General features: G+C 54.0%; 2 protein-coding genes across 4 annotated transcripts; one reads left to right on the plus strand and one right to left on the minus strand.

Annotated features, from left to right (window-relative positions):
• The first annotated feature begins 346 nt into the window (after positions 1-346).
• Positions 347-17,648, plus strand: SLC4A8 (solute carrier family 4 member 8). Of its 3 annotated transcripts, none has more exons than XM_080367928.1 (25): positions 347-537; positions 5,616-5,700; positions 6,350-6,484; positions 6,864-6,999; positions 7,214-7,374; positions 8,296-8,484; positions 8,682-8,770; positions 8,892-9,049; positions 9,377-9,464; positions 9,948-10,094; positions 10,245-10,333; positions 10,835-11,009; positions 11,187-11,320; positions 11,943-12,188; positions 12,290-12,395; positions 12,751-12,912; positions 13,594-13,707; positions 14,062-14,223; positions 14,735-14,986; positions 15,504-15,572; positions 15,666-15,839; positions 15,939-16,076; positions 16,454-16,554; positions 16,940-17,043; positions 17,291-17,648. In XM_080367928.1, exons 1-24 carry the CDS (start codon positions 493-495, stop codon positions 17,025-17,027), a joined length of 3,243 nt encoding a protein of 1,080 aa, XP_080224054.1. In that variant the 5' UTR covers positions 347-492; the 3' UTR covers positions 17,028-17,043; positions 17,291-17,648. The 3 variants fall into 3 exon arrangements, with proteins under 3 accessions (XP_080224054.1, XP_080224055.1, XP_080224053.1); XM_080367929.1 differs by having other exon boundaries at positions 5,619-5,700; XM_080367927.1 differs by lacking the exon at positions 347-537 and having other exon boundaries at positions 4,565-5,700.
• A 1,874-nt stretch (positions 17,649-19,522) lies between these two features.
• LOC308054747 (exendin-3-like) lies at positions 19,523-24,747 on the minus strand. The gene is made up of 3 exons (XM_080368020.1): positions 22,135-24,747; positions 21,272-21,424; positions 19,523-20,631 (listed from the first exon to the last, which is right to left on the minus strand). Exons 1-3 carry the CDS (start codon positions 22,347-22,349, stop codon positions 20,622-20,624), a joined length of 378 nt encoding a protein of 125 aa, XP_080224146.1. The 5' UTR covers positions 22,350-24,747; the 3' UTR covers positions 19,523-20,621.
• Positions 24,748-25,439: the final 692 nt, after the last annotated feature.

The raw sequence follows: 25,439 nt of genomic DNA on the forward strand, positions 1-25,439 counted from the left end.
GAGGGGTGCTGCTGGAGGGGACTGAGGGGTGCTGCTCGGGGGGAGATGCTGAAGGGGATGCTGGAGGAAATCCAGGGGTGCTGCTGGAGGGGACTGAGGGGTGCTGCCGGGGGGCAGATGCTGGAGGGGATGCTGGAGGGGGGTGCTGCTGGGGGGGGTGATGCTGGTGGGCCCCGCGGACGATGATTCCGGAGGGGGCCGCTCAGGTGCTGGAGGGGACGGGGCGGGGGGGGGGGGATGCTGGCGGGGGGGGGAGGGTGATGCTGGCGGGGGGCTGCCGAAGCGGGGCCGCAGCACCCCCACCGGGCGCTGCCCCCCGGCCCCCCCGGCCCTGCCTCCTCCCCCCGCCCGCCGCCTCCTCCCGGCCTGGGCGGGGTTTGGCCCCGGCGCCGGGAGATGGTGGAGCCGGTGTGAGCGGCACCGGGGCGGCAGCCGGCTGCGGCCCCCCTGGCCCCAGCCCCGGGGGGGTGCCCGGCCCCCCCCGGCCCAGCCATGCCCGCCGGCAGCAACGAGCCCGACGGGATCCTCAGCTACCAGGTGGGCGGCGGCGGCGGGGGGGGATGCCCGGTACCCCGGGGCGGGCCGGGGCGGCCGGAGGATGCTCCGTGGCTGCTCACTGCGGCATTTCCGACGGGGGGGGGGGGGGGACGGGACAGGGGGAGCAGGTGGGGGGGTGCCTGGGGGAGACAAGGTGTCTGCAAGGGGGGGTGCACGGGGGGGGCTGTGAGGGGCGTGCGAAGGTGGGTGAAGGCCATCTGCAGGGTGGGGAGGGGTAAGGGGGGCGGTAGTTCTCTGTAAAATGGGGTGCTGGGGGGTGCACGGGGTTGCCAGGCCTCTGAAGGGGAGTGTGAGGCATCAGCAAGGCATCTGCAAGGTGGGGGGGTGGGGGCGCAAAGTGGGGGGACGAGGGGTGCTCAAGGTGGGTGCAGGAGTGATGTGAGGAGGGGACGAAGGCACCTGCGTGTTGGGGGGCCTCCCTGACCGGCCCCCCTTGTCCCTTCGATGTGACCCCCCGGTGATGCTGCAGGCCCTCGGAGGGGGGGACAAAGGGGGCTCAGCTGTTGTCCCCACCAGAGGCTTGCATGGATGCAGCTGGTGCCGGGGTGCAGGCAGGAGGCGGCTGGGTGGTCCCCCCTCTTTCAGCATCTCCTTGTCCTGGGGAGGGCTTGTCCGACTGGCCGCTGCACCCATGGGACCCAGCTGGAGGAGCTGCTCTCAGTGGCAAATGAGAGGTGGGGGATCAATTAATCTGCCCTGAAATTGCAGCTTATGGGGAAGACTGGAAGGAATTTACATGCTCCTCAGGAAGGAGTGACCGTCATGTCCTGGTGATGCTTGGCCATGAGGTGTGTTCCCCGGCCACAGCCCCACTTTGGGGCTCTGGAGACCTGTCCCCTCCCATGGCAAGCACCCGGGTCCAGTCTCTGTCACGGGTCAAATCCTGTCCCAGGAGCTGGGGGACGTTGCTGGCCACCACCATAGCAAAGGACGGAGCCACAGGGATGGTGGCTTCATCCGGGCAGGGTGGAGATGGAGAGGGGCAAGGAGGGAGTGTCCTGCTCTGCCACCAAAGCAGTCTCCAGTTTGGTCCGTGTTACCCTCATCCCATAATAACAGTGGGATCAGTTTTATTAATTACACTGCGGGTGAGATTAGTTACATTAATCCTCCCCCTCACTGCCAGGGGCCGGTTCTCCTTGCATGCAATGGGGTGAGGGGGCCGGGACGTGAGGTTGGCCGGCTCACACGATGCTTTCGGCTTCCCCCGGCACCAGGAGGACTTAGAGCCAGACCTGAACTTCGGCTTTGTGCTTTTACTCGTCCTCAATTACACCGAAGCTTCCCCAGGGAAAGATTTTTCTTTCTTAACCAGAGGAGCTGCACTGAGACAGGTAAACTGAGGCAGGACACTCAACCCCCCTCTCCTGCTGGGACAAAAATATCACAGCAAAGTAATATTTTGGAGAAGTTTTCTTGAGATGGATGTGGGGAAGAGGATGCACCGAGCTCATGACACCAAGGGCTTCACTGCAGCCGTGTCGATACAGGCTTTCCTCCTTTGTGCCCGTGATTTGTGATTTCATTTTTACAAGCCATAATTACTTTCAGCCTCCCAACAAAACCAGCTTCAAAGCAGCCAGCCGGAGCTTTGCGCTTAGAAAACAGTGAAGGGGAACAACTCTGGCTGCTCCAAAACTCAAAAGGGAGCGATGCAAAGCTCGGCGTCCCCTTTCCCAGCCCAGCTTCGACGATTTGCTGTTTTCTAGGCACCTGTCAGCAGTGGAGAAGGATGGAGAGGGAAGGCAAAGCATCTGCGAGTGCTGGTAGCCATCCTGGGATGCGGTAACTTGCTTTCTGGAGGCATCTCTCCTTCCTGCTCCATCCCATCCCACCCCAAGCCCATGGGTCCGCAGCCCCGCAGGTCTATTAAATACTTAAGTCCTCCAGCAATTTCCTCTGTGAAATAACCCCTCCGAGCCCACTTGAGTGGCCTAAGCAGAACTGAGAGTTTTAAGCAGAGCTGTTGCCTTTGGCGGCATCGCCGTGCAAGGCTTGCCACCATTTCGGGGATGCTGCAATGGCCAGGGAGGGGCGGTGGGATGCTCAGAGCATCTCACCCTGGATCCAGAGGGGCCCACTTGTACCGTTTCCTCCTATTTTTGCTCCTGAAGCTTTAATACTAAAGCAGTGGGGATCCGAGCTTGGATCATGACGGGATTTTAACTGATTAGACCTCGGTGTCACCTTCCTTCGCCGTGTTATTTTACACCCAGTGTCGCCTTTCAGGGCAAGCCAGGCAGTTAACCTTTGTGCTGAGCGGCGATGGGGAGGAAGTTCATTAGAGCAAATGATTTTATAGGATGGAAATGACAGATTAGCTCAGCTTGGAAAATAAAGTAGAGCTGGAGGGAGCGAAGAGTGTCAGACCTATCGCTGCTCTGGACATTTCCGTACCGTGCCAGGACTTGGTTTGGCTGATGAGGATTTATTGGAACACCAAAGGGGTGGAGGCCGTGCCAAAGCCAGATCTTCCTGAAACACCCTGATTTTTTGCTGGAAATTTTGATGAACGTGAGTGCCACCCCATAATGGTTATGACATTTCATAACCATATGACATTTCATCCCTCACTTGTATTGTGATAGCGTGTGCTTTGTCATACGCACTAATGCTGCTTTCGCCCCAGCAGGATGTGGCATTTACAAACCATTTCTCTATTCCGGGTAGTTTTTGCTCAAAAAAGAGCTGGTTTCTCCCCATCCACTAAGTTTTCCAAGTGGGAAGAGTCTCGGGGTGCTTGGCTTTGTGTAACTGCCTGGATCCGCGTCACAGACGCTGGCTGCAGAACGGTCCCTTGTTGTGTCTCTGGAGTTGGGGTGCACTGACCTCCCCTCGGTGGGGGCTGCCCCTGTGTCCCAGGGGGCTCTGACCCCCTGACGGACCTGGAGGTTCAATTATCCCCCAAAACTGGTGACGGAAGTGAGGATGAACTGGAATGGGGGTTACAAAAAGACACTTCTGGAAGAGTTACAGGTAGCATGGCCAGGGCTCTGCTGAGGGGCTGAGCATCCCCCCCAAAAGTGGGAAAAGTCTTCCCAAAATCCAATCGGCGTTTCCCCTGAGCGCGGAAGGACGCGCAGGGGGAGATGCTCTGTGCTGAGGAGGGCTGTGGGGGGCAGGTTCAGCATCACTGGTTGGAGCACAGAGGCAAAACAGTTTCTAGGAGAGAAGGAGACTTTCCCCATGTCACACACAAGGCGTCTAAAAGCTGCGACTCCCAAATTGCTTCGTTTATTCCCACTCTGACAGCCACATAATGCGCTCCAGCTTGCGATTTTATTTAAACGGCTATTTTATTAAAATTGCCATTTCAAGAGGTTTTATTAAGCCCTTTCATCCTGTTCCTTGGCCAAGGTTGGGGTTTGGGGTTTTTTTTTGGCAAATCCAGAGGGGAGCGAGATGGGTTGCTAAGAAGGGAGGGAGGCTGGCGGAGGCTGCGATCAGAGAGAGGACTGGAAAGCCACAGGCGCGCGATAATCCAGCTGCTGAGTAATGTGGGCGAATGCCGGGAGCTGCTGGGGAGGGAGCAACAAGTCGGCTCTGAAATTAGTACGCGTGGACCAGCAAACTCATTTCCAGACAGGAGCGTTTCTTCCTCTCACTTGCCAAATTAACTGGTGACGTGGAGGCGTGTGCTTTCCCGAGCACCGCTGCTGCGTGGCTGCAGGTGATGCTCCTCAGGCGAAGCAGTAATTTGGGGGATGAAAAGCCGCCTTCACGTTAGCGTTTGCAGCTTAAATCATAATAAGTTGTTTATTCTCTATATTTTCATAAGTCTCCATAGGTAATGCTTTATTATTAGTACAATGGGCAGCACAGTATTTGTGGTTTTCCTTGAAAATCACAGCGCTGGTTGTTGCGGGCTGCTCCCCAGTGCACGGTGCAGCTCTTGCTTCCAGCATTTCGTCCAACAGCCCTTTCGGTTCCCCCTTTTTCTGGGTATTTTGCTCTTCTTCAAACTTCGCTTTCAGAAATGGAGCCACTGGTTGCGCATCTCGGGTTAGTTTCTGGTGGCTGTGATGACGGCCATGGGCTTGCAAAGATGAACCTCAGCAATTCAATAGTCCCAAACTTTCCCCTTCGTGCCTTTAATAGAGGAATAATTTGAAAATCAGTGAAAACTAAAGCGTGTCTGGGCACCGCGGAGTTTTTCTCTGCATGGGTAACAGGTTTTTGGGTTTCTTGGATTAGTTACCGTCCACGCAGGCAAGGCAGAAGGAATGAAGCATTGGCAGCATATTTTCTTTAGTATTTTAAGCAATTGATAGCAATTAGAAGCGCAGCCTGAAGAGGGGAAGAGAGGTATCGGGAGTCTCCAGGTGGCCCTTCTTCAAGCCGCAGGGTTTGTTGAATGCAGCAGTGCTGGTGATGCCCTTCCCTGCCCTGGCGGCAAGGGGAAAAGAGAAGCAAAAGGACTTATTTCTGTTTGCTGCTGTTGTTCTCCTTCGGCTTTTAAGGCACAAATGCTCTTCAGGGAGTGCCGGCAGTGGAATTTCAGGCGAGGAGGGCATTGCTCTCAGCCCTTGGCTTTCTCAAGGAGAAAAATGACGATTTCTGTGGAAAGCGCCTTGTTTGCACCAAGGGAAGCCCAAGCCTCGTTGGGCTGAGGATGACGCTTCTCCTTCGGGGGCCTTTGGAGGGTGTTGGTGGCCATGTCCTGTGGCCAAGTGCCATCTAGTGAGTCCTGCAGGTATCACGTCTGGAGGCTGAAACTTGCTGAGATCAAAAGTGCAGGTTTTTGTGTTTGTTTTTTTTTTTTTTTTTTTTTTTTCCCTCCCCCAGTTTGTTTTGGTTTTGGTCTTTTTTTGCCTGAAGCACTCATCCCTCTCCTCCTGTAGTAACTATTTCCAGAATCACACTGTAGACAACACAGGTGATGTTATAGGCTGGTTTGTTTGGGCACAGGAAGAAAAAAACCTGCTACAAGCCCATGTTCTTAGGGCTGTGCCTGCAGAGGAGTGATGCTCACGGACGCAGGGGTGGATGGTGGCTGGGAGGATGGAAGGGAGCTCTGCACAGCCAGCCCCAACCTTCACCTTCTTCTCATTGCTAAGCAGAGACACGACGAAGAGGCGGTGATTGACCAGGGAAGAACGAGCAATGTTGTCAATATTCACTACGAGAAGGAGGAGCTGGAAGGTGAGTCCCTGCTGAGATCCTGGTGGAGGGACCAGCAGCCCAGCGCGTCTCCCCATTGCGCAGCGTCCCTGACACGTCCCTTGCTCAGTGCCACATCATGTGCACCAAAACGTGCCGTGCTTCCAAATAAAGCAGCACAACTATTTTCACATTTATTAGTATCACGGCTTTTGAAACAGAGGCAGAAAGTCCCCCCAGAGGCCATGGTGTGAGTTTTAGCCACGGGGCTGGATAATTCACGTCTTGTTGTCTCACAGGGACTGCTCCTGGCTTGGGGAGGTCAGGAGAATAATTTGATGGCTGCGGACGTGGGGCTGTGAAATTTTGGTGTTTTGTTCTGGAGTTCATTATCATGGCACCGATTTGATCTTCTCCTGTCACCTGGTGCCGTACAGAGATTTTGAACAGAATTACCTTCTGTCGCTGCTTAATGAGCAAGCCTGAGTGCTGTCCAGCCAAAGCTGGAATTGGAGAAGTGGTTTGATACTGCCAGGGCATTTTTAGATGGCCCAGAGCCATCACTTGTTTTTGCTTTCTTGTAGCAAAGCTCAAGTGAAATAGACTTGGAAATAAGGAAAAAAAATTAACGGGCGTCTGCGTCGACCATATCCACGATACTGAGTGCAATGCAAATGCCGCTTTTTTGCAGGACATCGGACCCTGTATGTGGGTGTGCGGATGCCGCTGGTGAGGCAGAGCCACCGGCATCACCGACCCCACAGCCAGAAGCATCGGAAACGGGAACGGGAGAAGGAGTCTGCCCCAACAGAGCAGGGATACCACTGTAAGTCCCGCCGTGGCATTTGCTAAACTCCTTGGGGCCACGTGGGTGCTGGGGTCTTCTGCAAGCAGGTCCCTGTGGCCAGGGTGTGTGGCTTGCTGTTCTGCCCAGGGAAAGTGGCTTTGTAAATTTGGGGTCATCTTCCTTAGAGGGATCCTGGCTTTAGGAATGGAAATGCGGGGCACGAAAGCAGCCCATCCTTAGCAGAGGTGGAGTAGATCCTTCTCTGTGGCTGTGTGCAAGCCCGGACAGACCCCCGGGAGAGGGGCCAGCCCAGTATCCCTGGCTGACCCGGTGCCGACCCGATGCCCACTTCACACGCGAGTGTGACAGGCTGTATTCGGGCATGGTAACGGGACCGGACTTTGTCTTCTGCCCCCAGACACCCCGTCCCAGAGGGTGCAGTTCATCCTCGGGACCGAGGAGGACGAGCAGCACGTCCCTCACGACTTGTTCACCGAGCTGGATGAGATCTGCATGAAAGAGGGCAAAGATGCCGAGTGGAAGGAGACGGCCAGGTAAATCCCTGCTGCTGGCTGTGGTGGGAGAGGAGTCCCCACGCCGGCAGTGCCTGTGGGCTCTGCCTTCTGCTCTCCGGCACACAAAGCTTTTGCACCCACCGGTGCCGATGTGAGGAGCCTCTTTCTCTTGCCACCCCATAGCTCTGTCAAAGGGGCTGCAGAGCTGAGGCTGTTTTCTTGCAATGGAGCTGATCGCACCCGATGTCCGCAGGTGGCTGAAGTTTGAGGAGGACGTGGAAGACGGCGGCGAGCGCTGGAGCAAGCCCTACGTGGCCACGCTGTCCTTGCACAGCCTCTTTGAGCTGAGGAGCTGCCTCATCAACGGGACGGTGCTGCTGGACATCTGCGCCAACAGCATCGAAGAGATTGCCGGTATCGTGGGCGCTGCATCGCTTTGGGAACAGCCAAGCTTGGCTCGCCACAGTGCCCTTCACTCCTGAACCAAACCCTGCCCTGCTGGCGGGTCCTTCTCCAGAAGTCCCACTGTGTTTTTAGGTTGTGACTTGGTTTTGGGTGTACACTGGGTGTGCAGTAGTCGCACCAGCTTTTTCTTCCAATATGGGATCCTTCTGAAAGCCATCTGTGTGGTTAGAGAAGCGGTTAGAGAATATTCTCCAGCCAAAAAGGACTGTCTTTCAGGGCTTAGCTCTCAGAAACACGGAGTCTGCCTAAGAGCTGAACCTCATAAAATCAGCTATTTATTACAAGCCATTTCCTCATGTTCTTTTTTTTTTTTTTTTTTTTTTTTCTTTTCCCTTAATGTCCAGGAATTAAGAGATTTAAAGACAGATTTTATCTGGCAGATGACCAAACAGAGTATTTCTGTGGGGAAGAGAATTGAAATAATTGAAAAAGCAGCTTTGGAGAAATTATCTTTGACTGGCAGGTCTCCATTCAGCCCTTTCAAGGACTGGAGAAGTAGGAGCCGTTCATAGCACGTTTCTCCCTGGGCTCAGCAATTTGCAGTCAATCGGCCAAGGAAACTCTGGGAAAGCCTGTGCTATCGAGTGCTTAGGGCTCGGTTAAATGTGTAGAGTCAGACAGAAAGGCCAGACAGGGCAAGAAAATTGCATTATTTAGAATGGGAAATAATTATCTTAGCGGAATGATGAATAAACACTTTGATGATGGCTTTTAGCAAAAGGCGATTCCTGCTTTCGCTGCAAAGGCTGAACTGTGTTAAAATGCCCTGGCGTTAGGATCACCTGCGTGGCACAGCCATTGCTGGGGGCTTTGGGGCCGGGTCTTGGGGGGTTTCTGCTCTGACGGCTTCATTTGCCTTTGCCATCCCAGATATGATCCTGGGCCAGCAAGAGCAGTCCGCGGAATTTGACGAGCACATGCGGGCAAGAGTTCGAGATGTCCTTTTGAAGAAGCATCACCATCAGAACGAGAAGAAAAGAAACAACCTTCTCCCCATTGTCCGCTCATTTGCTGATGTGAGCAAGAAGCAGTCAGACCTGCACCTCCTCGACAGGCCAGGTCAGGGTTCCTGGAGGGTTTGGCACCAGGTGAGGGTTCCTGGAGGGTTGGGCACCAGGAGAGGGTTTCTGCCGGGCTTTGGCACCAGGTGAAGGTTTCTGCTGGGCTTTGGCCCCATTAGACTTGTCCTGGCAAAGGAGAAGCGTCCCAGCTGGTCCTTGCCTGTCTTTCTGAGTGTCTTTTCTTTTTCCTACCAGCCCAAACACTCACCCCTCATCCTTCTCCCACCACGGCAGAAGCTAAAAATGGGGTGAACCACGAGACCAACATAACGGATTTAAGCAAGGTGAGACACTCGTAGCTTTCTTATGCTGCTTGGGCCAGATTTGCTGTTGCAGACTTGGCTGGAGAGGATGCTGTGGGCTTTGCCTTTGGGTAATGGCCTGAAAATTGCGTGTCGTGCCCAGGCGGAGCTGCACTTCATGAAGAAAATTCCCACCGGGGCTGAAGCGTCCAACGTGCTCGTGGGAAACCTGGATTTCCTTCACCAGCCCATCGTGGCGTTTGTCCGCCTGACCCCGGCTGTCCTCCTCTCGGGCATGACGGAAGTTCCCATCCCAACCAGGTCTGAACGAGAAGCACAAAGTTTTGATTTGAAGAAAAACTAACAACACAACTCCTATTTGCGCGCCTCTGGCGTCGTCCCGCTCCCATCTCCTTTCCTTTGTTCCTCCCTTCCCTGCTGTGTCTTTCATACCCATTGGCCAATTTTACGGGAAGTTGGCCCAAAAATTAAATTTGCGATCGGTTTTGATGCATTTCAAAGTCATTGCGGAGTCGGTGAGCTTCCGTGTCCCCTCTTGTGCTCCGGCCTGGGAGCTCCCGGTGGTTTCCTTGGGTTCTCTTTGAGCAAGGACACGTTCTTCTGCCTCATTTTGTTTTTCTTGCCCAGGTTCCTGTTTGTTTTGCTGGGACCAGAAGGAAAAGCCCACCAGTACCATGAGATTGGCAGGGCCATGGCTACTATCATGACAGATGAGGTGCGACGAGATAAGAGATATGAATAATTTCTTCACCTCTCCTGTCTCTCTAGTAGCAAGAAGAGCTGTAGCTGTCCCAGCCACCTGCAGCTCTCCAAGTACCCTCCCTTTGTTTGCACCCCAAAGCGAGCGGGTGCATTTGCACCACCCCACATCCTGGAGGCTGAAATCCCCCCCGCGATGCATCCTGCGCCTCATCCTTCTCCCCGGGGTCCCCAGCGCACTGTCCCCAGTGGTGGCATGGCCAGGGCCAGTACACCTTCTCCTCTTTAAGCAAACGGCTGCGCTGTGCCATGGGGGATGGGGGCCTCGTGGAGGAGATAACTACAAGGACCACATTGCAGGTTTTTGCTTTTGGGGGAATATTTCCTGACATTCCCAGCGGGAAACGGGGAAATTCTCTTGCATTTAGCCAAGAGCTTATTGCACTGATAGGACATCGGAGATGGGTTGTCCTCTGACCACGCTGTCTCCTCTCGGCAGGTTTTCCATGACGTTGCTTATAAAGCCAAGAACCGGGCTGACCTTGTGGCTGGTGTGGACGAGTTCCTGGATCAGGTCACGGTCTTGCCGCCAGGAGAGTGGGATCCATCAATCCGAATCGAGCCCCCCAAAAACGTCCCGTCGCAGGTGGGTGCTGCGACGGAGGGCGGTGCAAGGGGGACGGGCAGGATGGCAGCCCAGATCCACAAGGTCCCAGTTTGACACAGTACCCAGACCAGAAGGAAAAGAAGCTGGTGGTTACCAACACACACCTCCAGCTCACTTCCATTTGAACAGGAGAAACGGAAGATACCAGGAGCTCTCGATGACCGTGCGCACAGCAAGCCGGAGAAGCACAGCGGCCCTGAACTGGAGCGGACGGGAAGGTGTGAGCTTTCATAGTTCGGGGATTTTTCTCTTTGCCTCTCAAATCTGAGCATGCCCTTTCTCTTCTAGCAGGGCCTGGGGCTGCGTGGGTGCCGTGAAGGGGCTCCACAGCACCAGCGTGGTCCCCTGGGCTGGGCGGGTGGGAGATGGGGGCAGCCAGGCTCAGCCGCAGCATCGTTGCATGCAGGTGTTCTGGATTTGGGTGGCAGCAGATGCATAAATACCTCCAAGACGGAGTTCTGCTGCTTCTCACAGCGAGGGGCTGCTGCAGTAAGAGGGGATGGGCTCTCAGCTTGGGTCCTTTTTCTTTCTGTTGGAGATGGTGGGGTTTTTTTGTGTGCCTGGGTGCCCAGGGGCCACACCGTGGGGTGAAGGCAAGTGCTGCTTCTCAGCAAGGGCAGTTGTTCCTCTCGGCTTGTGGTTGCCCTTCTGCAGCAAAGCAAACTCCATGTGCTCTTCCAGGAGACGAGCCTACAGATGTTTTATTTCCCTTCCTCCAGGCTCTTTGGGGGTTTGGTCCTGGATGTGAAGCGGAAAGCCCCATGGTTCTGGAGTGACTTTCGGGATGGTCTGAGCCTGCAGTGCCTGGCATCCTTCCTCTTCCTCTACTGTGCCTGCATGTCCCCTGTCATCACCTTTGGGGGGCTGCTGGGGGAGGCAACCAATGGCCACATAGTGAGCACCTCTCTCTGTTGGGTGGCGTGGGGGAGGATAAAAATAATGGAAAAGGCCTTGCTGCAGTGACTTTGCTTTGGATTTTTGGGGGGCTTTTTTTTTGTGTTTTTTTTTTTTTTTGTTTCCCCCAGTGGCTAGTGATTTCTTTCCTCACCGCTGCCTCTCCTCCCCGGGCAGAGTGCCATGGAGTCGCTGCTGGGTGCATCCATGACCGGCGTGGTGTATTCCCTCTTTGCCGGGCAACCTCTCACCATCCTTGGCAGCACCGGACCTGTCCTTGTGTTTGAGAAGATCCTCTACAAATTTTGCAAGTAAGGCTGGGTGCTGCGAGAGCCTTTCAGTAGAAGGCAGTGATGGAGAAAAGATGTTTTTCCTAGTGGTAGTTGTTAGAGTGGTCTTCTGTGTCCTGGGCATCGCATGCTGCTGCTTTAGCATGTGATACGGTGCAAGAGCCCTGGGTCTCCAAAGGATGGGTGGGATTGTTTGGGGATTTTAAGGTTCAAGTGAAGCAGTGGGAGCAGGAGGAGGAACCACAGGGATGTGGAGTCCCGAGGTGGGCTGCACAAGGACGAGGAGGTGATCCCCTCTGGTTTGGGAATGAGGGAAAACCAGCTGGTCTTGATGGTAGGGCATCAGGGTGGTCCTGATGATCCATCAGGGAGACCACCTTCCCCAAGAGGGACCTGACCTCAGTTAGCCTCCAAGGCGTTAACTCAAGAGAATTGTTCAATAATGATAATGAAATATGGGCCTCTCTGGTGGCCCCCACCCCGCACCACAGCCCTGGGGCAGTCTGTAGTAGCACGTCGAAAGTGCTTTTACCACGCGCAGCCTTGACACGCTCGGAAATGGCTCCCCGTTTTCCCCGAAGGCAGGCAGGGCTCAGAGCCTCTTGCTGGTCTTTCCACCCTTTGTTCTGGTTTGGTTTCCCAGGGAGTACACGCTCTCCTATCTCTCCCTGCGGGCGTGCATCGGGCTGTGGACTGCCTTCTTCTGCATCGTGCTGGTGGCCACCGACGCCAGCTCTTTGGTGTGCTACATCACCCGCTTCACCGAAGAAGCCTTTGCCTCCCTCATCTGCATCATCTTCATCTACGAGGCGCTAGAGAAGCTGAGTCACCTGCGAGAGACCTACCCTGTGCACATGCACAGCAAGCTTGACTTCCTCACCACCTACTAGTGGGTTTTTCCCCCTAAAATGCCGCTGCCCCTTGGCAGGAGCTCAGGGCTGCACCTCCATCGCCTTTCCCTTACCCCTCTCTTGACCTCTCTCCTCCCAGCTGTAAGTGCGAGGCACCAACTCATCCCAGCAACGACACCCTGCGTTTCTGGGACAGCAACAAGATCGATGTGTCTGGCATCACCTGGGAAAATCTCACGGTGTCTGTAAGTGCCCCGAGCCACCGCTTCCTCGCGCTGCGGCCGCGGGGTGCACGAGCGTTTGCGTGGTGCAAAAGCCAGAGCCCTTCAGGTGATGATGGGCTTCCAACCGTGCCAGCGCTGCTCTGAAAAGTCATTGCTAAATGTAACGTGTGGTGGTAACCCGCTTGGTCCCGCGAAGGAGAGAGTCTGCCTTGTCCAGTCCACCTTGTCCCCAGCATCACTGGGATGTAACTGTCCTCCTGGAAGCAGCAGGCACAAGGTCATGGCCCTTGGAGCAGGATCCTCAGAAGCCCCCGGTTATCGAGGCTGTCTTGCTGCTCGCGCGCTGCCATTGTGTCCTGACGCTCTGTTTCTCCAGGAATGCCGGCATCTGCGTGGTGAGTTTCAAGGACCTGCCTGTGGACACAACGGCCCCTACGCACCTAACGTCCTCTTCTGGTGCTGCATCCTCTTCTTCTCCACCTTCGTCCTGTCGAGCTTATTGAAGAAGTTCAAGACCAGCCGCTACTTCCCAACCAAAGTAGGTGGAAGATGGTGGCCAGCAGCCGTGTCCACGCTCACTTCCCAAGGTGGCTTTCCTGGAGCACTGAGCAGTATTTGCCACCACTTGGTCAAGCTGGGGAACGTTGACGTTGAAGGCCAAGTGCTCCTTCAGCCTGGATGGCCCTCGCGCGTTCCCGAGAGCGCAGCGTGACTGTCGCAGTTCCCACCTGCCCCGCGACCTGCCCCAGAGGGCACTTTTTCCTTGGGCAATGGGAAATCGGGCCCTCCAAAGTTTGGTGGTCTGGTCGGGGTTTTTCTCCCACCTTCTCTGCGTTATGTGCTCAAGTTGCCTTCGATGAGGAGCTGCACAAACCCCGCTACTTCTTCCTCTTGAGGAACAAATGATGCTGTGGTGCCTTACCCCCATTTTAGCTGAGTGTGGCTGTGGTGGCAGACATCTGTTTTCCTTTTTTTAATTTTTTTTTTTAAGGTTGTTTTTAGAAAATCCTTTTTCAACCTAAGAAAACTTCCTTTGTGGCCTGGCAGCAGATCTCACAGGACAAATGCAGCAACAGTGTGTAACCAAGGGATCTGGCTGCACGTCCTCAGGGTGGTGGGGTTGTTACCCAGCCCTAACATCCCTGATGTCCCAAGCTCTTCCGTCTCCCATCATGGCCCTGTTTGTGATGCCCCTTTCCGCTCTGCTTTCTTGCCCCAGGTACGGTCCATGGTGAGTGACTTTGCGGTTTTCCTCACCATTGTCATCATGGTGCTCATTGACTTTGCGATTGGGATCCCGTCACCGAAGCTCCACGTCCCCCATATGTTCAAGGTAACGGGGTGTTTTGGCATGGTGAAGCTGTTTTCAGCCCTTGGGGGTGCCACAAGGTGATGCTGGGGCAGGACAGGGCTGAGTCTGGAGGAGATGGTGCTGGTGTGACCATCTCCTCTTCCAGCTCCAAGGGCCTCGTTTCCTCCTGGAAATGAGGAGACGGCCCCAACAGTAGATACCTATGGGAGAAGTATCTGCCGGTGCTTGCAAAGAGGACACTGGCGCTGATGAACCCCAGGGAGAGACCGAGATGAAGGCAGGGCTGGGAGGTGCCCTGACATGGGGGTGCAGAAAAGGACCCCTACCCCAGGCCAAAGCAGCAGAGATGCCGCTGATGCGTGTGCTTTGTTGCAGCCGACCAGAGACGACCGTGGGTGGTTCATCAACCCCATAGGACCGAACCCATGGTGGACGGTGTTGGCCGCGCTGATCCCAGCTCTGCTGTGCACCATCTTGATATTCATGGACCAGCAGATCACGGCTGTGATTGTGAACAGGAAGGAGCACAGGCTGAAGGTAAGGGGCTGCAAGAGATGACCCTGTCCCCAACCCGGTGCGGGCTGCACGTATGGGGAGAAGCTGCTATTCCAGCTGCTTTGTGAGGGCATTGCTCCAGGGCAAGCTGCTCCCCGGGGTTAATGGTGGCAGAGGGAGCTAAAGGCAGGGGAGCTCTGAGGAGCAATCTTTTGGAGGAGCAAATGAATCTTAGAGCAACATGGAAGAGCGTTTTTTGTTTTAAAATGTCAGCAGCAGCTGGGGGAACAAAACACTTGGAGCTGCCAGGGATAATGCAAGTGGATGAAATTTCCTTATGAATGGAAAACCCCAGTCTCTCTGTCCGAGCTCCTGCCAGATTGTCATGCAAGGTGCTTGCACAAAGACTGGATAGATCCGGGTTTGTTTCCCGTTCTTGTTTTACATCTCCAAGAAGTTGGCTTGGCGCTCAAGTAGGGTTTGAATGTGACTTGTGATGTTATCCCTGCTCCTGTGCCGTGGGATGCTCTGCTGCTTGTTTTGCTCCCCGCAGAAAGGATGTGGGTACCACCTGGACCTTTTCATGGTGGCTGTGATGCTGGGGGTGTGCTCCGTGATGGGGCTGCCCTGGTTTGTGGCTGCGACCGTCCTGTCCATCACCCACGTGAACAGCCTCAAAGTAGAGTCTGACTGCTCGGCTCCAGGAGAACAACCCAAGTTTTTGGGGATACGAGAGCAGAGGGTCACTGGCTTGATGATCTTCGTGCTCATGGGCTGCTCGGTCTTCTTCACTTCTGTGTTGAAGGTAAGAGGAGAAGGCAAAACGCCCAACACCCGTGAGAGTTTTGGAGGTTATACAGAGCTAGTCCCCTTTGGAGCAGTGGAGCGGAGGAGGTGGTGATCCCAGCGCTTGGGGCTTGACCCACGGTGGGACCAGCTCAGTTATGCTTTCCAGCACCCGTCTGTGTTCCTCCCAGAGAGTCATCTCATCTCTGGGCTCAAAGTAGGCGCGTTGCTTTTGCGTGTTGCTGCAAGAGAACGTAGAAATGTTTTTCTACCGTCGCATGGGTGAAATTGCCTATTTTCCTCCTACCTGTCTGGAAAATAGGATTATTCTGATGAAGTGTAGCTCAAAACTTCAGCCTAAAGCAGAGCTTTAGCTCACTGGCACAAACCTAATCCATGATGGTTACAGTCCGGCACATCTGGAGCCCTGTGGGAACTGGAAAGCTTTAGGCAGTCTTAGGCGATGCCTGTAGAAGGCAGTGGTGATACTGACAGCGCAATTTAAACCAACAGCTTATTGCATTCTTTTTTCCCAGTTTATACCAATGCCTGTGCTTTATGGTGTCTTCCTCTACATGGGCGTATCGTCGCTCAGAGGAATTCAGGTACGGCCTTGTTGACAGCATGCAGCGTGTCCGCTCCCTGCTATTTCTTCTCCACGGCAGCAGGAAACAAGCAGCATCACTTTTATTTTGCAGTTCTTCGATCGCTTGAAGCTGTTTTGGATGCCAGCAAAACACCAGCCAGATTTCATCTACCTGCGGCACGTCCCCTTGCGAAAGGTGCATCTCTTCACCGTGATCCAGCTGATCTGCCTCGTCCTGCTCTGGGCCATCAAGGCATCCCGTGCCGCCATCATCTTTCCCATGATGGTAAGCGCTGGGGCTGCTGGGCGTCGGGATGCTTGCGGCATTGGAGTGAGGTGTAGCATCACCTCTGGCCTCACCGTATCTCCCCTTTTATTCGGGAAGGTGCTGGCTCTCGTTTTTGTCCGGAAAGTGATGGATCTCTGCTTCTCGAAGCGAGAGCTCAGCTTTCTGGATGACCTTATGCCAGAAAGCAAGAAGAAGAAGTTGGATGATGCCAAAAATGAAGCCAAAGAAGAAGAGGTAACACTTGCTGGGGCTGGACACCTCCCTTGGGCTGTGAGATTTGCTTGTTTCTGTCGCGGTTTGTCTTTAAAAAATGTTGGGGGAAGATCGGAAAGAAATAGAAATAGATCCTAATAGCCAGGATCCCACCTCGTAACCATCTTTTCTGAAATTAGCGGTGAGCTGAACGCTTGAATAGAGGTATGATTTTTCAAACGAGCCTTATGATGAAGACGGTGATCAGTATTATGATGGAAAGCTTTGCTCCTAGTAGTGTTTTTACACGGCTGCCCCATGTCAGGAGGAGAGGGCAGGATGCAATGTGTTTACGGGGTGTTTCGTTGATCTCCACTTTGATCAAAGACACAGAACTTGATTTCTCCCTTCTTGGGCAGGAGTCCCAGAAGATGATGGAAGCTGCTGCTGCTGCAAATTCAGTTCAGCTGAAACTGGGGAAGACCAGCGACTCTGCTATCCCAAAGCCAAGCAGTGACAGGTAAAGCCTCGCCAAGTGCCAGGACCCTTGGCAAGATGAGTTTGGCCAGGTTTCTCCACTTGCATCTTTACTGAGGAACCCACAGAAACCAGCAGTCGGCTTGGGTGGAAAAGTTTTTACGGGCAGGGCTGCAGGAGGTGAACGCAGGGCTCAGACCCCAAGCAGAGCGGCCGCAGGATTTGTGTTTGACCCCAGTAAGAGCCTTTGCACAGAGCTGCTGCTCTGCAGCTCTCAGGCTTATCCCCCAAAATGCCTTGTCCAGCAAAACCTCCTGCGCTTCCATGGAGCGTCGGCACTGTGGGCCCCCCTGTTCTTGCTGATGCTAATGCACTTGGTGGCATCAGTTCCCGTAATCGTGGAATGATATGCAAACTATTTATTGCAGGGCTGATCCTTCAGAGATTAATATCTCCGATGAGATGGCAAAAACGACCGTATGGAAGGCTCTCACTATGAACACGGAAACACTCTGAATCCAGGAGGAAACAGGTAAAGGATGGCATGTGACCATAACAATGCTCCTCTGCAAGCAGTGGTACATGCCTGTGGTTTTCCTGTGCTTTGGCCAGCAGTGCTGGGAGCAGGCAGCAAGTACCACGGCACGCAAACCAGCTCCTCTCTGCTGGATGGTCCCTTGGACAGGGCTGGATCAGCTGCAGCTGGCACATCTTCCACTGATGATGCTTTTTTTTTTTTTTTTTTTTTTTTTTTCTCCCTGTCCTGTTTTTCTGTTTAGGAGCCTTGACTTTGAAGGAGAGGAGTGAGAATGTGACTCAGGGATGTGCCAACGCAGACACGGGGAGAGATGGCTTATTTTCCGTTGGAGGATTCCCATTAAAGCCATGCAGATGTTTTCAATTGTCCTTGGTGTGCTTCAGGCATTCAGTATCTCTAGACCAGCAAACTGAGGTGCACATCACAGTCAGTGGGAGTTCGGTGTTGTTAAGCCTCCGTGTGTACGTGTGTGTGTTGTTGCAGTTTTGTAGTGGTAGAGGGACTGCTACCGCTTTATCATTCAGTGCTATTTTTTTAATATCTAATTCCTCCTCTCCTTTCTCATTTTTCAAAATATAAACTCTGACTGTACAAAATAATTGTATCTGATGCGTTGATCCGCTTTCTTCTTCGTTACCAAGTCTTTGGTCTGGTTTGGGGTCCTTGCTTTAATATACTCTTAGGTCTCTTAGTGAGATGATGCCCTCCGTTGTGGGGCAGCGTAGGGAGGGTCTGAGCAGCTGGGCTAAAGCAAAGGAAGAGCATTTGCTCTGTGCTCCAGTTTCGCACTGGTTTGCTTTGGGTGGTTTCTTTTTTGTTTTGTTTTTGTGGGGGTTGTTTTGTGTTCGGTTTTTTTTGTTGTTGTTGTTTGTTTTGGTGTGTGGTTTTTTTTTTTTTTTTTGCTTTGGCTCTGCCACCAGCCTGGAAGTGGCAAATGCCGAAATGCCACCTTCTTGTCCCCTAGCTGTGTCAGGGAGCGCCTTTAAAATCCAACACCTTGAATAGACTGTATGGTCGTGGGAGCGGCCAAGTGGGACCTGGGGCTTTGCCCCTGGGCTGCCTCCTCCATCCTTCCTCCACTTTCCTTTCTTTTGTATCGCTGGGACTTGTGTCTTTTTGTTTACTTTTGTCCTTGCAAAGTCCCTTCTCTTGCAGGGTAGGATGAACCGGGAGGAAAGTGGGAAGGCGCCTTTTCCTGCCCCCTTTCCCTGCTGCCTTGCAGGAAGAAACTGTTGAGCAGAGATGGGTTTTGCACACTCTGCATTTTGGGGGTGTGTGTGTTGGGCTGTGGTGTCACCACATGCACTATGTGGTCGAGTTGGGTGGCCGTGGAGCCGGGAGGAGAGGACAAAGCAGGCAAAAAAAGTCCCTTTGCAGCCCTCTACCTTGCTGTGGGCTCAGCACATGGTCCAGGTTCTCCCCTGCCCAGCTGGGAGGGGGGTGCACGACCCCCTCCTGCCATCAGCGTGTCCCATCTGCTGCAGGACCCTTTTTGGAGGGTTGGTTTGATGCGCAGCAGCGAGGGGTTGCACCTTGGGAAGGGAAAGAAAAGATGAAATTGCTCGGTCAGGATGAGAGTGGCAGGTCACCCAGCAGGGCAAAGCCCACACTGCTCTCGTGGGGGGGGGGGGGGGGGGGGGAGCGTCTGCAGAGCTGTAGTTTGACTGTCAGAGGAGGAAACTATTTTGAGGAGGTTTAGCCCTTTAAAAAGGAGGGGAGGAGGGGAAAAAAGGCTTGGGGGAAGGGAGCGGACAGAGCCTGGGCTTTCTCGGTGGTCGCCCTCCCTCCTGCGCCTGGCTCCGAGCTGCTGCCTCCGCCCCCGGGGAAGGGTCCCGCTGGAGGAGATCCCTGATCCCCCCGCCGCTGGGAGATCCACTTGAGTTCCCATGGAGGGACAGGCACGAAGGCAGCGAGCTGCCGGGGGGGTGCTGGGTGGTCGTGGTCCCAGTCCTGCCCCTCAGACGCACTGGCTGGGCTTCACTACAGACAGCTTTGCTTTTCCCTTTTATTTTGTTTTCCCCTGTGGAAGAGAGGAGGGCTGGGGGCTGCGCTCCCCCCCGGGGGCTGGGGGCTGCTCTTGCCCCCGGGGGGCTGGGGGCTGCGCTCCCCCCCGGGGGCTGGGGCTGGGGGCTGCGCTCCCCCCCGAGGGCTGGGGCTGGGGGCTGCGCTCCCCCCCGAGCGCTGGGGCTGGGGGCTGCGCTCCCCCCCGAGCGCTGGAGGCTGTGCTCCCCCCCGAGGGCTGGGGCTGGGGGCTGCGCTCCCCCCGGGGGCTGCGCTTCCCCCCGAGGGCTGGGGCTGGGGGCTGCGCTCCCCCCGGGGGCTGGGGCCGTGTTCAGCACGTGCCAGGTGCCCCCCTGCAAGGAAGGGGGTTCAATGCGGCGCCGGGGTGCGGGTCTGCGCGGGTGGGCATCGCCCCTGGGCTCAGGGGGCTGCGACCGGGGGGCAGCTGCCTGGGCAGGTCCTTGCTGGAAAAGCAAACGAGGGTCCTCGGGGTGCCCCAGTGCGGCTGTCCCTGCCCGGTGAGGCTCTGGGTTTGCTGGGTGCAGGGCTGGTGTGTTTCTTCACGCGTTGCAGTTCCGTCAGGACCTGCGCCGAGGTCTTGCTCAGTGACTGGGCCACCTAAAAGGTCGCTGGAAGCCCCCAGCCCCCGGGCCAGCTGTGGGTGCTGCAGCTGCCTGCCACCTTTACACCCCATAAACCCGTGGGTGGCTCCTGATTTTGTGCCATTTCCATATTTCCCTGTGTGGAGGAAATTTCTACGGGGAGAAGCTCTCTCAGAAGTGTTCCTGGAGTTGCTTTAGGACTAAAAAAATAAAATAATTTTTGGAGTGACCTGGAATGCTTTAGTTGGCAGCAACCCCCCTTCCCATGGCTGTGGGATGGGTGTTGGGTGTTTTCCTCCTCTTGGAAGCCTTAAAACAGCTCCCCAAATCTCCCATTGGCCCTTCAAAAAAGTTTCCTAAAATGAAGTGCTGGCAGTCCTTAAGCAGGGGGAAAAGTTTTGAAAAGGTAAGATATAAGATGCTGGTACGTATATCTTATTTTAATTATTCTATTCATTTTACCCTGGTGTGTTATATGTAGAAATACAGGAAATGCTTTTGTTTCGGAGATGCTGGAATATATTTATTTTATTGTAAGAGATGATCTAGTTTGGAAACGCTCTGTGTTGTCACAAACATCCTAATTGCCCTTTTCCCTAAAACGCAAGAAATTGAGAGAAAAACGGCACCTGAGCCAAGGAAGGGTTTAGAGCCTGGGACCCGCGGCTCATGGGATCCCAATGGGATGGTTGGAACAGATGGAGATGTCAGGAACCAGCTGCTAGATTTATTTATTTTTATGGAAAGCTGCAGGATCCGCAGTGCTGCGGGAGCAGTTAGAGTGAAAATGAATCCGCAGGAATCCAGGTTTGAAGGGAAGGCTGATCCCTGGTGCAGACATTAGGAGGTGACTGGGAAACACCGAAGGGGTTAACGTGGCTTCGAGTGATGGATAAACCTTGCTGTTGGTGGAGGGGTCCCACATCCCCAGGCTGATGGTGCTGGAAAGCGAATGCCTTGATTTGCCGTTTAATTGTACCTAAAACCCAAAAACCAAACAGCTTCATGGAGTAGAAACTTCCTCCTGAAATCACTTCAGGAGCTTTTAAACCGTGATGGTGATTTGCTCATTAGCAAAAGAGCAGCCGCTTTACTTTGACAAGACCAAAACGTGGTATTATCTCCTATAAATGTAAATGATCCCACCGTGTTAATGCTGCAATGAAATGTAAAAGCGCAGTGAGAACAAAACAGCCTCATGCAATGTTATACAATTAAATCCCCCCAAAATAGCTTAATTTTCTTGGTTTTACTTTATTGCAGGTAAACACTGGAGGATCCGCGTGAGCCAGTTAAAATGAGAAGCAGCATCAGGTGTGGGGAACCGCACTCTGCCTTTGCACCAAACCCACTGATGTGTGGTTATATTTTAAAATTACTCATTTATTTGGTTTTAATTGGCCACGTTTGCTATTTAGGATGACTTACGCCAGCAGTGGGAACATGGCTGGGAAGGGCATGCTGCGGGGCTCCTCCTTCAGGTACCTCTTCTTAGAGCCACTGAAAATAAGAAAACTCCCAGGAGAAAACTAAAACTGCACTGCTGGTTGGGATCAGGGGCTCGTGGCGTGGTGGGAGGTGGTTTCCCAGTGTAGTCCCATCCCCCTCTCCCCTTTTACCTGTAGCGCTTGGTGTTGATGAGCCAGTGCACGAAGTCCTTGGCCTTCATCTTGTCCAGGTAGCGGGTGAAGTCGCTGGTGAAGGTGCCTTCCGAGTGCCGCTTGAGGTTGGACGCGAAGCTTTGGGCGCTTTGGGATTCGTACGAGTGCCACCTGCTCGGGAGAGAAGGACGGGGTGGGGGTAAAAACGTGGTATAATGCACGTCGTGCAACCCTGCACCCCACCTGCATGAGGTCCCCAGGGCAGGGGCTGCATCCTGCAAAGTGCTTTATTGTGTGGAGCATCCTCCAGAAAAGCTGTAAGAACACGTGAAAATAATTTGCAGTTTCAGAGGGGTCTGCCAAGCCTGGCCAGGGTGGTTCCTGACATCAGCTCTATGCAATGTCCTATCCCATATTATTTGCCCTACATCCTGCTCAGCTGCAGTGGGTTTGTGCCTCTGCCTTACTCCCTGCTTCCCGCTCCTGAGAGGGAGTTTGGTGCTTCCCTGAGGTTTAGATCAACTCCAGGATGGGGAGCTGGTGCTGAGGTTCATGGCAGAAAGTACCCAAAGGGTTTTCCTCCCATGTGGCCGCTGGCATGGAGTGGGGCTCAGCACCGTGCCCACAGCATTGCCCTGCCCTGTCTGGTCTGACACAGCTGAGAAATCTTGGCGGGGGAGGGGGTGGGGGTGGTGTGTGTGGTGGCAGCATCCCTGTGTGTGCTGGTAGAGAGCCTGGAGGGAGCTTGTCTAGATAAATACGAAGGAAACGGGAACGTTGCAATAGTGAGGCTGTCCCAGCGGTGGGAGAGCCAGCAGCGATGGGAGGGGAGGAGGCTGAGCTGCTCCCACAGCCCACCCTGTGCCGGCAGCGCCCCATACCTGGACATGTCACCCAAGTCCTTGGGGCCCATCTGCCACGCTGCCGGGATCAGCACGGCAAACACCAGCCCGGAGAGGTACAGCCACCGGACCATCGGCATGGGTCTTCCTAAAGAAGGCAGAAGTCGAGATAGAAATGTCCGGGGCTGTGGTTGCCACTGATGCCCCAGTCCGTGCGGGAGCCCCGGCAGCATGGCACGGGACAGATCCAGCATGAGACAACCTCCTTCCCAGGTGTCCCGGCAGCATTTTGATGAGCGCGTGTGAAAATAGCATCCTCACAATTACCCGCTGGCACGTCTGCCCGTTGCTTAGGCGCAGGCACACAGCCGCCAAAGGGGTTTGTGTAATCTAAAGAAATAATTCTTTGCAGTAAAAACTTTATCACAAAGCTCCCCTTTTCTGTCTAGGAGCAATATTTCTGTCTTGAGCTTATCGCCAGAGTGCTGGAGAACTTTCCCCACCATTAGCTGCTCAGAAAAGCAGCTTCCAGAAGAGTTGCTTGATTAGAATTTTACATTTCTTATCTTTGCTGGCTGCCTTAGGAGTTCAGGGGGAGTAAAACGCCACCCCCCACCCTTTATTTGCTGAAAATCAGACTTTTTGTGGCCTATCACCAAGCACTTCATTACTCTGGTTTGATTTCTTCAGAAATTAGTAAAGAAGGGAGGAAAAGGCACTTACCTTCTGCCAAGACAACCGTTCCCCTAAAAGCAAGATCCTATTTTCCTCCTCCCAGCTGGTTGTGCCTAAACTCTTCTCCTTACCAGTGCTTTTAAGCTTGTTAGCAGGATGCTAAGAGCTGACGGGTAGGTCATCGGTACCCCTGGTTTTAGTTGGATGGGTCATTATGAATCATTACAGGATTTTTTAAGTGGAGCTGTTGCAAAAAATATCGTTGTTGCCGTATTTTTCAGCTTACGCCTTCAGCGAGGTGGTTGTTTTTTTTTTTGTTGTTGTTGTTGCTGTTTCTCTTATCTTTTCTATTTTTTAACACTTCTTGGACCAAAGGAGTGACCTGTTGGTTTCCTCCTTTCAGGTGAGATGGCCTCTTAGTGCCACAGTGCATCTTGCACGGAGAAATTATTTCTCTGCCCTTTCAAACGCCTTGGGTTTGAGTTAAAAAGCATTTAGAAAAAAAGCCTCAGCAAAGGTGTAAAAGAAGCACTTGGGTACCCAAGCACTTGCTGCTGCTTCCTGCATGGTAAAATTTGGGTTACAGCTCATCAGCTGGGCAGACACCACTTTTGATCCAAGCCCGGTTTTGTCCCCCGAGGCCAGATCTGAAATTGGGGCCATTCACCACCGTTTCTTTGATTTGGGGTTGACAGGAGGCACCGTGGGTGGCCGCCGATCTGGGTCAGCGCTTTCCCTGTGGGACATCCAGGCTCAGCCCAGGAGCTAGAGGAACAGCTGGGACTCATCAGGCCAAGGACAACACTTTTGCAGGGGCGTCTCCTGGGAACTTGGGCTCATTTTTTAAAATCTTTGAGGCCAGCAAAGGGAAAAAGGCTTGAGAAGAGCAAAACTGAGGGTCGCCCTAAAGAACCAGATCTGGCCCTGGAGAAGAGGGTGCTGGCAGCCCTGGGTGGACATGGAGCAAACCCCTCAGGTCCCTGGAGGTTCTGGGAGGTCAGGTGAGCTTTTGAGGGCTCATCATTCAGAGGACTGATGGCAGGCTGTGTTTCTGGAGCAGTTTTGGGGTATCTGGGGAGCTCTTGGCTGAGGAACGTCTATGGTTCAGTGCTCAGGGGGCTAAATGTGCCCTTTTCACGGCAGCATGGTTGATGGGCAGAGCAAAGCAAGTCTTAGGAAGCTGATCCGTGCTTCTCCCTCACCCAGCACCAGCCACCAGAAGAGAGACAAGGCTCAAAGTCCTGATTTTCTGCCCTTTACTGTCCTCTTCTCCTGAGACCTTTCTTCTTGTGGTTGCGTAATTATTATTATTCTACCAAAGAGATTTCTGTAATTATTGTCACTGTCAAAATGTGGCTGGTGTTGAGGGGACAGTCATCTTGAAGAGCCTTTTAATTAGGTCCAACAATGGCCTTAGAAGAAAGCCTGACATCAGAGGAGGAAGGTATGAGATTAATTAGCTCAACCTTCGGAGGAGAGGTTCGGATCTCCTACCCATCACTTGGATGAGATATTTATTAGTGCCACCAAATTAGCTCATGATGACAGTGTTTGTGATATCCCCCTGGCCCAGGAAAACAGATGAGCTATCTGCAGCGGTGGGGGGCTCGAGGGAAGAGAAATTCAGCTCAGCCAGTGCAGTGCTTGTCGGTCGCTTCGTGGTTTTCTTAGTGGTGGCTCCCAGCGTCGGAGTCGGTTGGAGAGATGTCCTACAGAACACTTTCTCTGCTGTCCACGGGTGATTTTCACCGGCCCATTGGGATGCGGTGGTCTCCCCTTCCCAAGTGTCCTCTGTGGTCTTCCATCTGGGTTGAGTTGCTGGTGGCTCTCCCACCCTGGAGGACTGCACATGGGTGCACGAATGTGTGTTTTAAGATGCACACGGCAGGTTTTTGTTCCATTTTATGACTTGGAGAGGTTTTCGTGGACAGTAGGTGGCAGCCTTCCTCTGCCCATCCTTCCTCTGCCTGCCCTTCCTCTGCCCATCCTTCCTCTGCCCTTCCTCTGCCTGCCCTTCCTCTGCCCATCCTTCCTCTGCCCTTCCTCTGCCCGCCCTTCCTCTGCGCATCCTACCTCTGCCTGTGCTACCTCTGCCTGCCCTTCCTCTGCCCATTCTTCCTCTGCCCGCCCTTCCTCTGCCCGCCCTTCCTCTGCCCGCCCTTCCTCTGCCCTTCCTCTGCCCGCCCTTCCTCTGCCCTTCCTCTGCCCGCCCTTCCTCTGCCCTTCCTCTGCCCGCCCTTCCTCTGCCCTTCCTCTGCCCGCCCTTCCTCTGCCCGTCCTTCAGCGGCCTCATTGCTGGGCAGCTCCCGAAACGCCCGGTCTGTCCCTGCAAGGACCGAAGTGATGTGATATCCTTCTCTTGAAGGATGGAAGAACCCAGGCTGGGGGAAGCTGGTGGTGGTACACAGAGGAAGCACAGTGGTACCACAGCCAAGCTGGTTTTGGTTCCAGTCCTTGCTCTGTGTGCATCTTTGGAGAAGCACCTTTGAGGGCACAGGAGCATCCTGTGCTGATGGAGCATGGACCCAACATGGACCAAAGAAGTTGATAAGGGAAGGCTCATGAATTGTACTCCATCTCCACCAACCCTCAGATAAACTCATCCATACCCTGTCCGACTTTTGGTGCATTGTCCCATTAAGTCCCACCAGGAGCAGCTGTGTGGCCGA

The sequence above is a fragment of the Falco punctatus genome, assembly GCF_963210335.1.
Source record: "Falco punctatus genome assembly, chromosome: 18".
NCBI classification, from domain to species: domain Eukaryota; kingdom Metazoa; phylum Chordata; class Aves; order Falconiformes; family Falconidae; genus Falco; species Falco punctatus.

Bases quoted from the DNA above. Each gene is read 5' to 3' on its own strand.
- LOC308054747 (XM_080368020.1), bottom strand. From the start codon at position 22,349: ATGCTGGATCTGTCCCGTGCCATGCTGCCGGGGCTCCCGCACGGACTG. The intron at 21,425-22,134 runs GTATGGGGCGCT...TCTCCCGAGCAG, and splicing joins GACTTGGGTGACATGTCCAG to GTGGCACTCGTACGAATCCC.
- SLC4A8 (XM_080367927.1), top strand. From the start codon at position 5,523: ATGCTCACGGACGCAGGGGTGGATGGTGGCTGGGAGGATGGAAGGGAG. The intron at 5,701-6,349 runs GTGAGTCCCTGC...GCTTTTTTGCAG, and splicing joins CGAGAAGGAGGAGCTGGAAG to GACATCGGACCCTGTATGTG. The intron at 14,224-14,734 runs GTAAGGGGCTGC...TGCTCCCCGCAG, and splicing joins GGAAGGAGCACAGGCTGAAG to AAAGGATGTGGGTACCACCT.